The sequence below is a fragment of the Brassica rapa genome, chromosome A09 (assembly GCF_000309985.2).
Source record: "Brassica rapa cultivar Chiifu-401-42 chromosome A09, CAAS_Brap_v3.01, whole genome shotgun sequence".
In the NCBI taxonomy this organism is placed as follows: domain Eukaryota; kingdom Viridiplantae; phylum Streptophyta; class Magnoliopsida; order Brassicales; family Brassicaceae; genus Brassica; species Brassica rapa.
The window spans coordinates 16,312,272-16,325,039 of NC_024803.2; the positions used below are offsets into that span (position 1 = coordinate 16,312,272).

Consider the following 12,768-nt stretch of genomic DNA (forward strand, 5'->3'; position numbering starts at 1 on the left):
TCATCAAATCATATATTATTAAAATGGGCTATGATGTAATTCATTACCTCCACTGTTAAAATTCGTCATATAATATATCATGGGAAATTGCAACCTATAACCACAAAAAAAACACAAACCCAGTATCTATCCAAAAACATTTTTTCTCTCCTTATTTCTCTTCCTATCTCTCTCTAACCTCTCACTAAAAATCTAATTACTCTTTTTTTTTTGGTTATTTGGCAAATAAGCCCATATATCATTGTATTTACAATTACTAATTGTATCACCATTTATAATCATCATAAAATATATTACTAAGCTGAATTCACAAATTTTAACGGATTCTATTTTTATTATAAAATTTTATTTATTTGTGCATAAATAAATAAATAATATATACAAATTAGTAAAATAAAATGGATTTAATTATTAAAAAATTTGTAACTAAAATTAAAATTAAAATAAATGTAAAAAACACTTTAAATAGATTTATGAAAAAATTATTATAATTTTATTTAGATCATACATGATGTGTGGGTTACTTTATAAGTAATATAATTTTTAAAATTTAATATTTTAGGAAACCTTACAATCATCTAAAAGATCAATAAGCGAATATATATATACATATATATATATATATATATATATATAAATTATGGAGTACACATATACACAATTTTATATTTCAAATAAATTTTATTATAAATTAGACAAATAAACTGTTTATAAAACATATACTATAATATATTACTAGATTTTGGCGTCCGCGCGGGTTTTGAATATTTTTTCGTTTTATAAATTATTTAATGAGATTTTAAACACATTTATTATTTACATATTTTTAATTTCCTACAAACCTACCAATACCGAGGATGATCCGACTCGAATCTCCTCAAAAAATTATATTTGTTTAATTTTAAATCCTTAAACACAATATCCAAAAAAATAAATCATATTCGGACGGATACTTTGATGTACTTGTCATCTGATTTTGTTATTAAAGAAAATTAAATTTTTTTTGTCACAAATGAAACATTATTATTAGATTATTTGAAAAAAAATTATTTGTACGTAATATTATATAAAATATTTTATAACTTGTGAAGTTTGTTTCAAAATTTTTATAACTTGTGCAGTTTTTGTTTTCAATGAAATTGTACTAATCATATATTAACCACTTGTTTTTTTGTTCATTTTTTTTCAAAATTTAACAACATATTGAAATTTTAATTGCAGTATTCCCAATAATGGTTTAATTGCAGTATTTCATAATAATCAAATGTATTTTATTAGTTTGACATAAATTTTAAAACAGTCAATTTATATCAAACTAATAAAATGCATTTGATTATTAAGAAATAGGCTTGCCTCATCATATGAACCATCTCAAAGTTCAATAGCAGTATTCCAAATAATGGTTTTGGAAACAGTGTCAAGCATCATCAATTTGCATGAGTCACTATCATCATCTTTCACAAATAAATGCAGTTTGTACCTGATTAATAGTGAAAAAACAAATACTGGTGTCAACAATAATAACCAAAAATCGACTATTATATCTATAAAAAACATGCATGCACACTTATTTGGGGACACATTAGTGACATTTCTCAGAACGCCACAGTGGTTTCTCCAAAGTAGTGACATTCCTACCAATCCTAGTCTATTACACGCATTACATTCAAAGAAGAAACAACCCAGTCTGTGTCAATTTATTCAGTTGAACATATATAATTTTGCAACTATGAACCAATACATGGCCACATTATCACTAATTATCACTAAAAATAGATGTTAGTGAGATATAAAAACAAAAATATAACATTTATTGCGGTTAAAATCTCAGTAATGGATCTGAATTCGACATCATTCCAATCTTCGTGTTGCTGCTTGGTCAATTAATTTTTTATCATTCTTTTGGTCGATAATAGCAAGAGGAAGATCATTTTGATGGAGTCTGAAAACAAAATTAACATTTATCAATAACCAAGACAATGAAAATCATATGATTCTTCTTATTAGATAATATGTAAAATCAACACTTACTTGTTCCTAAAGTTGACTGCTTCCTTCAGCTTTAGATTGAGAGTAACAACTGAAGCATCAAATGCATTTGTGATTTGTATAACACCCAGGGCCGGATTTGAGAATTTGAGGGGCTTAAAACATTTCTTAAGAACTCTAAAAAATTTGGAGGCCAGAGTCAATGTTTGGGGACTTAAACCTATGCAAAAAACCTCTAAAAATTTTGGAGGCTGAGGCCAATGATTCATTTGGCTGTCCCCAGATCCGGCCCTGATAACACCTATGTTCACATTCAGAGTTAATTTAATGCACGCTTTGCTCAACACAAATTCATTTTCAAGATCAAATTTTATTTACATGTTAAAACCTCGATATGATCTGATTTTCGCAAACCTTATCACACAGATTATGGCTTCATCTTTTTTATCTTCAATATGAGATTCAAATGGTTAGGCATACTTTTCCCACAAGCAATATGCAACAACATGACCACTGCATACAGTCATATACGCAAGTGTGAAAAATATGTCTAAAGTCATACAATAAATAATAAAAGATCAAAAACATATTAGGCTTACTTTGTGTCACGAAACGGAACTGAATTTTCTTTCTGTTCTTTTGATGAACTTGCACTGTTTGTATTCCTTGAAGGTCAATACTTCACCAATGACATGCATCTGTAAAAAAATCGAGGTAAATATCATATAAAAATAAACATTTTCTGTTAAATTAACAATATAAAGTAATATATAGATTAACAAATAAAATTAGGATCATACCTGTTAGGATATAGTTATTCAATTTACCAAGACTTTCAAAACTCGCAAAGCTAAGAAAGGGGTTGTCGTCCTGAAACTCCGATGAAGTTATCACTGTGTCACTTGTGAAAGTCATTTTGTAAGGTGCTACAGTCGGATGATATTTTCCAGAAGTTCCAGTAACCTTAAATTTTTAAATGTATCCCATCCATTCTCCAATAGGGAGATTACGCTGGAGACAATAAATCTGATTTCTTTTGCAAGAAGAATGAATCTTTCCACCTAAACATGAAATAAGGTATTATTATCACTATTATAAAAATGTTAAAACGATAATTAACAAAAGTTTAGGAAGTTAAGTTTTTTTTTTTTTTTTTTTTGATAAAAGATTTTCTATTATTTAATACTTATAGTTTCATCTGCAAAAACACATTATAGTGATTCACCTCCCAAACTTGTGTTTTGAATTAAGGAGATCCAAAGGCATTTCGAAGAGTTTGAGGGCTTTACAAAGAGAATCAAGTCAATAATGGAGAAGGAGAGAGGGAGAGAATACAGCATTAAGCTGATAGGTGAACTTGAGCCACTGGTTTCACTGTTGGCTAGAGACCCAGTGACCTTCTAGGTTTACTAGAAAACCCTTATTGGCAAATTATATGTCCTGATCTTTGCCAGTTTCTAGGGCTGGACAGGTGGTGATTCCTTCTTCTTTACTCTCTCCCACTATTGTGAATCTCTCTCAGCATAGTATTGAACTTTTTGTAACGCCCCGACCCGTTCACAGCTAATGGGCCACCCACGTCCGCTCTCTCGGCCCGTGAGACCCATCCCGTCTGACGGTCGGTCCGTTAATTTTCCAAAGGCTCGAAATCATTGTTTACTGATCCTGCAATCACCACCCGACCTTTTCCCATGCTTTGGCTTCACTCGCACGCTATCGCGAATCACTTCCCGATAGGTCACCCATCTTTCCACTACTCCAGCTCAAGCACGCTTAACTCTAGAGTTCTTTCAGGATGTGTTCCGGAAAAGGTAAGTCAACTTTGGTGACATAGATAGCCAAATCAATTCTCTTAAACCTTTCTATATATATCACAACTCGGGATGTTACACTTTTATGAACAGGTTTCATTCAAAAACTCTAACTTAAAGACTGGCCATCGTCTCAAGGCAGTTAACTACATATACTCTTTTGCTATGGTCTATAAGGTCCATCCTGTTTCCCCTATTATAAACGACTCATTGAGTATTACAAAGGAGTCTGCAGAGAACGCAGACTTTACAGGTTGCTGCCATAGACAGACATACAGACAGATTAGATACCTAAGAGCCGGCATTAGATGCGTTATCTTGTCACAAACTAGAATCAGAGTGTTCCATATTGGAGATCTAGAGGAGAGGATCAAGTCACTTTTGAATCTTAGAAGAAACGTGTCTGATACGGCAGAACCACCAAGTTTATTAGCAGAGGTTGGTTCCTGTCAGGAGCAGCAACATCACACGTTTGGAACCTTCAACGGAAGCTGTTTCCTCCTCTGCGAGCAAACCTGGTTCCAGAGGACAAAAACGCAGTCAGAGCTCAGTACATGTTGCTTCACACGCAAGCATTCACTTTCCTTAACATGGCTTTTTCCCTGAATCAAAGACTGACTTGGCCGGTTGATCATTACAGCAGAGGTTTCAACTCTGACTACAATTATAACCAGTGGACACAACCAGAGGGACCTCCTAGTATCACCAATATTATCAACAATATGATGATCCTTATCACGGGAATCATTTCTAAGTGTATTATAGCTTCGTATGGTCTTATACTTACCTCTAGGCGAAGCTGTTTTTCTTTTTTTCTATTTAGTTAAGACTTATTCTTGGATTCATCGCTCTAGAAATTTACCTATAATCTAGTGACCAATAAAAAATTGTCAAATCACATAGTATTTTTGAAGTAAAATAAAAGAAAATAAAAAATAGTAGTAATTACCAAAAGAAACGATTTTTTAAATGTTGTTAACACCGTCAGTTAAACTCTAAATTCTAAACACTAAACTCTAAACCATAGATCTTAAACCCTAAAACTTTAGATAAAACTTTTGGATAAATTCTAATGTGTTTTCTAGGGTTTAAGATTTACCTAAAGATTTAGGATTTATCCAAAGATGTAGTATTTAGTGTTTAGGATTTAATGTTTAGTGTTTATGATTTAGAATGTAAGTGTTTTCTAGGGGTTAAAGTTTATCCAAGAGTTTATGGTTTTCCAAAAGGTTTATGGTTTATCTAAAAATTAAGGTTTAATGTTTAATATTTAGGATTTAAGATTTAGAGTTTAATTGATTGATTATGTTAGTAACATTAGAAAAGAATTCATTTCCTTTGGTAATTATTAATAATTTTTGTTTTTTTTAAGAAATGTCAAGTGACTTGTCAAATTTTTATTGGTTATTGGGGTGAAGTCAAAAATAACTCTTTAGTTAATTTGTTTATATTGCCTGCTAAAATTCTAGAAGTTACTCTTTTTGTTTCTTTTTTTTCTGTATTTTAGTTTTTAGTATGCTATTAGTTACTGTTTAGTAAAATTAATATAAAATTTAACATTTACATTAAAATATATGTTTCGAACACCAATTAAGGTCATATACTGACTCGAGTTTCTACTTTAGCAAATTATTTTTATATATCCTGCTTCATTATCCTTTGATTATTTTATTTATTTAGTACTAATGTTTTTTTTTAAAACAGACCAAATCGTGATTCGATAGTATAATAGAATCAGCGGTTAAATAATTCAACTAGTCTCACCAGGTTTTCAAAATTTTAATTAAATAAAAATAGATAATGTATAATAAAATTTATGACTGATTATATATTTTTCTATACCAATGATATAATAAACAAGTAATGTGAAAATATAATGTTAACTAATCATATTTAGGTTATTTCAAGTCTAAGAATATAGTTATTTTTAGCAAAAAAAAATAGTTACTTTAAAAAATAAATAAAGAATATAGTATACATACAGTTAAAAAAAAGAATATAGTTACATAAAACTAAAAATGAATTTTAGTTTCTATACATAGGCTTAGTTATTTTAAGTGGTCGATAAAGTTTATTTTGCAGGTCATATATAGGCTTAATTAGTTAACAATAGTTAATGATAGTTTTTACCGTTCGTTTTAGTATGATGCTTTCCAAACCGCTTATATATAACCTCCCATTGTTGAGGTTTCCAATTTGCAAGATTCATTTTCTATCTTCTTCTTTAGTTCTCTGATCAAGAGAAAAGAAGAAGATAGAAATGGAGTTGCCTTCTTCTCTAAAGCCATGCTTTCTTTTGCTCTTTGTCTCCTGTCTTCTCAATGTTTCCACCATTATCTCGCAGTCATTAAAACAAGAAGATGTGCTTTTTGGAGGGAAGTTTCAGGCTTTGTACGTTATAGGAGATTCATTGGTTGATTCAGGGAACAACAATTATCTTTCGACGAAAGTCAAATCGAATTTCGCACCTTATGGTTCTGACTTTGAAGGAGGCAAACCTACCGGCCGTTTTAGCAATGGCAAAACTATTGCTGATTACATTGGTAAGAACATGCAAATTGCAAATGTTGCATGTCTCTCCTGATTTTATGTTTTAAATGTTTTACAGGTCGTGTAATGAATTATGCAAATAACATAATATTAGTTAGTAATTGTTTTTTTTTTTTGCTTTTAGATAATCGGGTAAAAAGGTATATATGACTAGTAGTTTGCGAAAATTATAATCTATATAAAAAAAAGAAAATAGTAAAAGTTAAGAAAGGTAAATTATTTTAAATAGGGATTTAAAAAATGAATGTGGTTACTTGTTCTAATTATATGTTAAGTATACAAAACAACTAAACAAATAGCTGCTAACATTTAAATATTGAGATTAAACATTGTCTAATTGTCTTGTTATGTTTTTCAGCTATTTATTATGGGCTTCCTTTGGCTCCTGCTTACATGGGATTATCAGAAGGACAAAAGAACAATATATCAACTGGTATTAACTATGCTTCTGCTAGCTGTGGGGTTTTTCCAGCTACAGGAAAGCAACTCGTAAGTTTCAATATCCTACAAAATGACCTTAGGCTCTTAGAGGTTTCGGAAAAAAAATCTAATGATTTTTATTTGTTTCCTTCTATGAACAAGGGAGAATGTCTCTCAATGGATGCCCAAGTCAATTATTTCAAAGAAACCATCGACAAGAATTTGAAGAAAAGGTTTAAGACGAAGCAAGAGCTCAGTAAACACTTGGCCAAATCGTTGTTCATGATTGCTATCGGAATTAACGATTACGTTTTCTTATATAATAAGACAATCGATCCAAATGAATTCGCAGACAAGCTTCTTCATGAATATATGACGCAAATTCAGGTAAAACATTTTTTAGGTTCCCACCATTTTTTTTCCTTGACCACTAAATTAATCAAACATATTAACTAATCTTAAAATTGTTATTTTTTCAAACTTCAGACAAAACTAAATCAATATAATATATCCTTTAAATGCTGAAGATATAGTTTAATATTAAACTAAAATTAAAACTATCAAACCGATTTTTGATAAACTTTTAGTTTTATTTACATTGGCAACTACAGAAACGAGCCTAGACCAGAACTTGGTTGAATAATTCAATGGATTAGTCTGTTTTCAGCTTAAAGCTGTTTTCATGTTTAATTAGTTTAGGTGCATTCTACTGAAGATTTTGATTTTTGCGTGCAGAGATTGCAAAGATTAGGAGCAAGGAAGTTCTTCATCAACAACCTTAAGCCACTAGGATGTTACCCAAACTTTTTAGCTCGTAACGTGCCAAGTGGAAGCTGCAACGAAGGTGCAAACCTTCTGGTTTCCATTTTCAACACCAAGCTAAGGAAAGCCCTGGCTCATTTCAAGGAAAAGTTAGCCTACACTTCCTTCTTGTACTCAGATTACTTCAAATTCATGTTGGGACTTAGAGGACCTTCAAGCAATCAAGCTAGTTCAAATCTTATGGACTCGACGAGCCCATGTTGCCCCAGCGTTTATGATGGAGGGCAATACACAAGCTGCACGCCAGATTCGATAGCATGTAAGGTGCCAGATTCACATATTTTCTTTGATCCATTTCATCCGACTCAGATGGCGAATTTCATGTACGCGATTGGGTGTTTCCAGGAGAGAAGAGTTTGTAAGGTTGTGTGAGATTCAGTGTGTGATTACCCTTTTTTAAATTGAAAAAAAAAACTAATGTCTCCATGATGATTGTATCAATGCCACTCACCTTTTTTTTTTTTTGAACACCATATCAATGCATATGTATTCGTTTTTGATCAAATCGCTTAATGAAATCGCTCCAAAAATCAACACCATTTTTATGGTCCCGTTTAGTGTATTAGGAAAATCATATAAAGTACATACAAAGCTTCAAAATTTCGAAATAAGGGTAAACATGTAACGATTAATTAAAAGGCGTTGCAGCGTAAAAGAAACTACAAAAGCAAATTAAGCAACAAAGCAAACATATTTCCCTTTTATATTATAAAGTCGTGCATCTATTAAGAAATTCATAAACCTGAACCGGAATCGAATTCACAATCGAATCCGAATCGAAAACTCCATTGACGCTGAATGCCCCTGGTTCTCTAATAAAATCAAATTTTTTTCTTAGCCCATTTGTAACAAAACATGGTCCAATAGGCTGCGCAACTACACATAGTCGCACCTGAGGCGCGTGTGAAACAAAGGGATAATGGTGGATTCACGGACCTCACAATCTCAAAGAAGCTCTCTTTGGGCCTTCTTCTAGAAACCTCTCTCCTCACTCTCCTTAAACCTCGACAAGGGTTTTCTTTTACACATCTACTGCTTCTCTGTAATCATCTAAAAATGGCTCCTGCTTTGAGTCGAAGCCTCTACACGACTCCTTTGACTTCACTTCCACTCACCCCCACCCGTCTCTCTCCTCTCAGAACCGCGTTTCTCCCTCGCGCCGGCGGTGGCCTGAGAGCCGGCGTTTCATGTAGCTGGAGCCTCGAGAAGAGATGCAGCCACTTCGCCGTGAAGTGCGACGCCGCCGTGGCGGAGAAGAAGACGGCTGAGGAAGGGTCCGGCGAGAAGTTCGAGTACCAAGCCGAGGTTCGTTCCTCTTCAAAAAAGTTTCGATTTTTATTTCTGGGTACTTCTCAGTTTGGTGAAAGTTTGATCCTTTCGTTGGCAGGTTAGCAGATTGTTGGATTTGATTGTTCATAGCTTGTACAGTCACAAGGAGGTGTTTCTCAGGGAGCTTGTAAGGTATGTTTGTGATACTAATCGGTTTGATTTGGTGAAAAACTGATTTGAGTTTGTGTGTTTTTATGTTCCAGTAATGCGAGTGATGCGCTGGATAAGCTGAGGTTCTTGAGTGTGACAGAGCCTGCTTTGCTTGGAGATGGTGGAGATCTTGAGATTCGAATCAAGCCTGATCCTGATAACGGCACTATCACCATTACGTAATGAGAGAAGTCTTGCTTTTTTTCTTCTTCTAAGTTTGAGTATTAACATTTAGAGAAATGATTACTTAAAGAGAGGGATGTGGATTTGCAGTGATACTGGAATTGGAATGACAAAGGAAGAGCTTATAGACTGTCTTGGAACTATTGCTCTGAGTGGCACTTCCAAATTCTTGAAGGCTCTCAAAGTTTATACTTTTTCCTCTCTCTTGAAGTTATTAGCTAGCAAATCAATCTCGATGTCTAACCTTTAGACTCATCTTTGTTCAGGAAAACAAGGACCTTGGTGCTGACAACGGTTTGATAGGACAGTTTGGTGTTGGGTTCTACTCTGCCTTCTTGGTTGCGAAAAAGGTGAAGTCATTTAGCGTCTTCTACTTACTCTTATCTCTGAAGAGGAGTGTAACCTTATATTTCTCTCTGCTTTCCAGGTTGTTGTCTCCACCAAGAGCCCAAAATCTGACAAGCAGTACGTTTGGGAATCTGTAGCTGACAGTAGCTCATATGTGATCAGAGAGGAAACAGACCCTGAGAACTTCTTACGCCGTGGAACGCAAATAACTTTGTATCTAAGGGTATGTTTCTATAGTCAACCCTTTTGAGATCTCTTATGGTTTATTTGACTGCTTATTCCTGGCTGCAGGAGGATGATAAATACGAATTTGCGGAATCTACAAGAATCAAGAACCTTGTTAAGAACTACTCTCAGTTCGTTGGCTTTCCCATCTACACATGGCAGGAGAAATCAAGGACTGTAGAGGTGAGGATAGCATTTTGTGCATATTATTGCAATTAGAAAGAGTGTGTTATCATTGTTAACTCGTTGTAGGTTGAAGAGGAAGAACCAGCTAAGGAAGGAGAAGAAGAGAAAGAGGTAAACTCTTGTGTTTTTTAATTTTTTTTGGTCTGAAACCAAACACTTCTCCTGTTGAGTGACAAGACCTTGTCACTTGTTTGAATCCAGGGTGAGCCAAAGAAGACGAAGAAGACTACTAAAACTGAGAAGTACTGGGATTGGGAACTAGCCAATGAAACAAAACCTTTATGGGTGAGATGAGAGCTTTCAACGTGTGTTTTGTTATTCGTCCTTTATACTGTTTGATATACTCACCTTTTCTTGTTTTGTCTCTGAGTAGATGCGCAATTCGAAGGAAGTGTCAAAGGAGGAGTACAATGAGTTTTACAAGAAAGCTTTCAATGAGTTCTTGGATCCACTCGCTCACACACACTTCACAACCGAGGTGCTTATACTTTTGAAGTTATGCATATCGCTTAATCACTCCTTTGTCTTGATGATGCTTATCGTTTGTAACTTTTAAGGGTGAGGTTGAGTTCAGGAGCATTCTATACATCCCTGGGATGGGTCCACTTAACAATGAGGACGTTACAAACCCGAAAACAAAGAACATTCGTCTCCACGTGAAGCGCGTGTTTATCTCTGATGACTTTGATGGAGAGCTTGTGAGTCTTATCTTCACATTTTATAATAGCTCTGGTTCCATTTTTTTTTCTGACATGTTTCATTATTTGTTTGCAGTTCCCAAGATACTTGAGCTTTGTGAAGGGTGTGGTGGACTCAAACGATCTCCCACTCAACGTTTCACGTGAAATTCTCCAAGAAAGCAGAATCGTAAGTGATGGCCACAGTTACTGATACAAGTCTCTATATGAATCATTACTCATCTTTGTAAATAACATTTCAGGTAAGAATCATGAGAAAGAGGCTCATTAGGAAGACTTTCGACATGATACAAGAAATCTCCGAAAGTGAAAACAAAGAGGTCTGTGTTTTTCTAATTAAAAAAACCCACTTTGTTCTCTTGACCTTGTTCGAAGAGAGATTCATTTTTGTTTGATACGAATGGTTTCAGGATTACAAGAAGTTCTGGGAGAACTTTGGTAGATTCCTTAAGTTGGGTTGTATTGAAGACACTGGTAACCACAAACGTATTACACCGTTGCTTAGATTCTACAGCTCCAAGAACGAAGAGGAATTGACGAGTTTGGATGAATATATTGAGAACATGGGTGAGAACCAAAAGGCCATCTACTACCTTGCCACTGATAGTTTGAAAAGTGCCAAGTCTGCTCCTTTCTTGGAGAAACTAATCCAAAAAGATATTGAGGTATATGCTTCGAAATTAGTTTTCCAACTTTTGAATCTGCCTTGGTTCTTTATTCTGATTTGGTTTTCATTGGTTATATAGGTTCTGTACCTGGTTGAACCAATTGATGAAGTTGCAATTCAGAATCTACAAACCTATAAAGAAAAGAAGTTCGTTGATATCAGCAAAGAAGATTTGGAACTTGGTATGTCTACAGTTATTGTTACTGTAATGAGTGTGAAGTATTTCTTTCTAACAAAGTGTGGCTCTATGTTTTTTGGCAGGTGATGAAGATGAAGTGAAGGAAAGGGAAGCTAAACAAGAATTCAATCTTCTGTGTGATTGGATAAAGCAGCAGCTTGGTGACAAAGTTGCTAAAGTCCAAGTCTCAAATCGTTTGAGCTCTTCTCCTTGTGTACTTGTCTCAGGCAAGTTTGGTTGGTCGGCTAATATGGAAAGGTTAGTTAGTACTTTATTTAGCACCTCTAATAGAAGAAGCTTATTGATACCTAATGAAACTTAAACTGTTGTTTGGTTATGGCGAAAGGTTAATGAAGGCACAAGCACTTGGAGACACTTCAAGCTTGGAGTTCATGAGAGGTAGGAGAATACTAGAGATCAATCCTGATCATCCTATCATCAAAGACTTGAATGTAAGCGTGTCATCTCCTCTTTAAAATCTCTCGTCACTAGATATCTCTCTAGATAAAGCTTATTGATTTGGTTTCTGCATATTTTGTGAAGGCTGCTTGTAAGAATGCACCTGAGAGCAGTGAAGCAACAAGAGTGGTTGATCTCTTATATGACACTGCTATAATCTCAAGTGGTTTCACTGTAAGAAGTTCTCGTCTTTCTTGTTTTTTAAGCAGTGTTTTTTTATTTGTTTTCCTCACTTTTGATGTGTTTTGTTGAGCAGCCTGATAGCCCGGCTGAGCTGGGGAACAAGATCTATGAGATGATGGCTATGGCTGTTGGAGGAAGATGGGGACGAGTTGAAGAAGAAGAAGGAAGCTCGAATGTGAATGAAGGAGAAGATACAAAAGATGGAGAAGCAGAAGTAATTGAACCATCTGAAGTTAGGGCAGAGAGTGATCCGTGGCAAGATTGATATTCTTGTTTACTACAGTGAATTTTTGACAAAAATGCTTTTGCTTTCTACTAGAACTGTCTTGTTTTGTTTGGGGGATACGGGAATTATAGGCCTAGTGAAAGCCCGTTATTGGATCATATGAACGACTCAATAATTAATCAGATAGAAAATATCTGTGTTTCTCAAAAAATCTCAAAATAATTACCTCTCAGAGATTTATGCTCTTTTAAAAATCATTTGAATTCCCTTTACAAGTACTTAAGGATTTTTTGGATTGTATCCATTATTTCAAGTTTTGGATCGAATTAGAGAAGAAATTTTTG

At 34.1% G+C, this 12,768-nt stretch overlaps 2 protein-coding genes across 3 annotated transcripts; both read left to right on the top strand.

The window, feature by feature from the left end:
* The first annotated feature begins 5,988 nt into the window (after nt 1-5,988).
* Nucleotides 5,989-8,097, top strand: LOC103839377 (GDSL esterase/lipase At2g03980). Its single transcript, XM_009115880.3, has 4 exons — nt 5,989-6,343; nt 6,709-6,839; nt 6,933-7,157; nt 7,506-8,097. Exons 1-4 carry the CDS (start codon nt 6,061-6,063, stop codon nt 7,962-7,964), a joined length of 1,098 nt encoding a protein of 365 aa, XP_009114128.1. The 5' UTR covers nt 5,989-6,060; the 3' UTR covers nt 7,965-8,097.
* Nucleotides 8,098-8,328: 231 nt separating this feature from the next.
* LOC103839376 (heat shock protein 90-5, chloroplastic) lies at nt 8,329-12,635 on the top strand. Of its 2 annotated transcripts, none has more exons than XM_033280495.1 (19): nt 8,329-8,897; nt 8,980-9,053; nt 9,125-9,250; nt 9,345-9,438; nt 9,521-9,604; nt 9,682-9,825; nt 9,894-10,010; nt 10,080-10,124; nt 10,215-10,298; nt 10,387-10,491; nt 10,571-10,711; nt 10,788-10,880; nt 10,954-11,031; nt 11,122-11,376; nt 11,458-11,560; nt 11,640-11,814; nt 11,903-12,008; nt 12,100-12,189; nt 12,272-12,635. In XM_033280495.1, exons 1-19 carry the CDS (start codon nt 8,649-8,651, stop codon nt 12,461-12,463), a joined length of 2,355 nt encoding a protein of 784 aa, XP_033136386.1. In that variant the 5' UTR covers nt 8,329-8,648; the 3' UTR covers nt 12,464-12,635. The 2 variants fall into 2 exon arrangements, with proteins under 2 accessions (XP_033136386.1, XP_033136387.1); XM_033280496.1 differs by having other exon boundaries at nt 10,080-10,116; nt 10,213-10,298.
* The last annotated feature ends 133 nt before the right edge of the window (nt 12,636-12,768 follow it).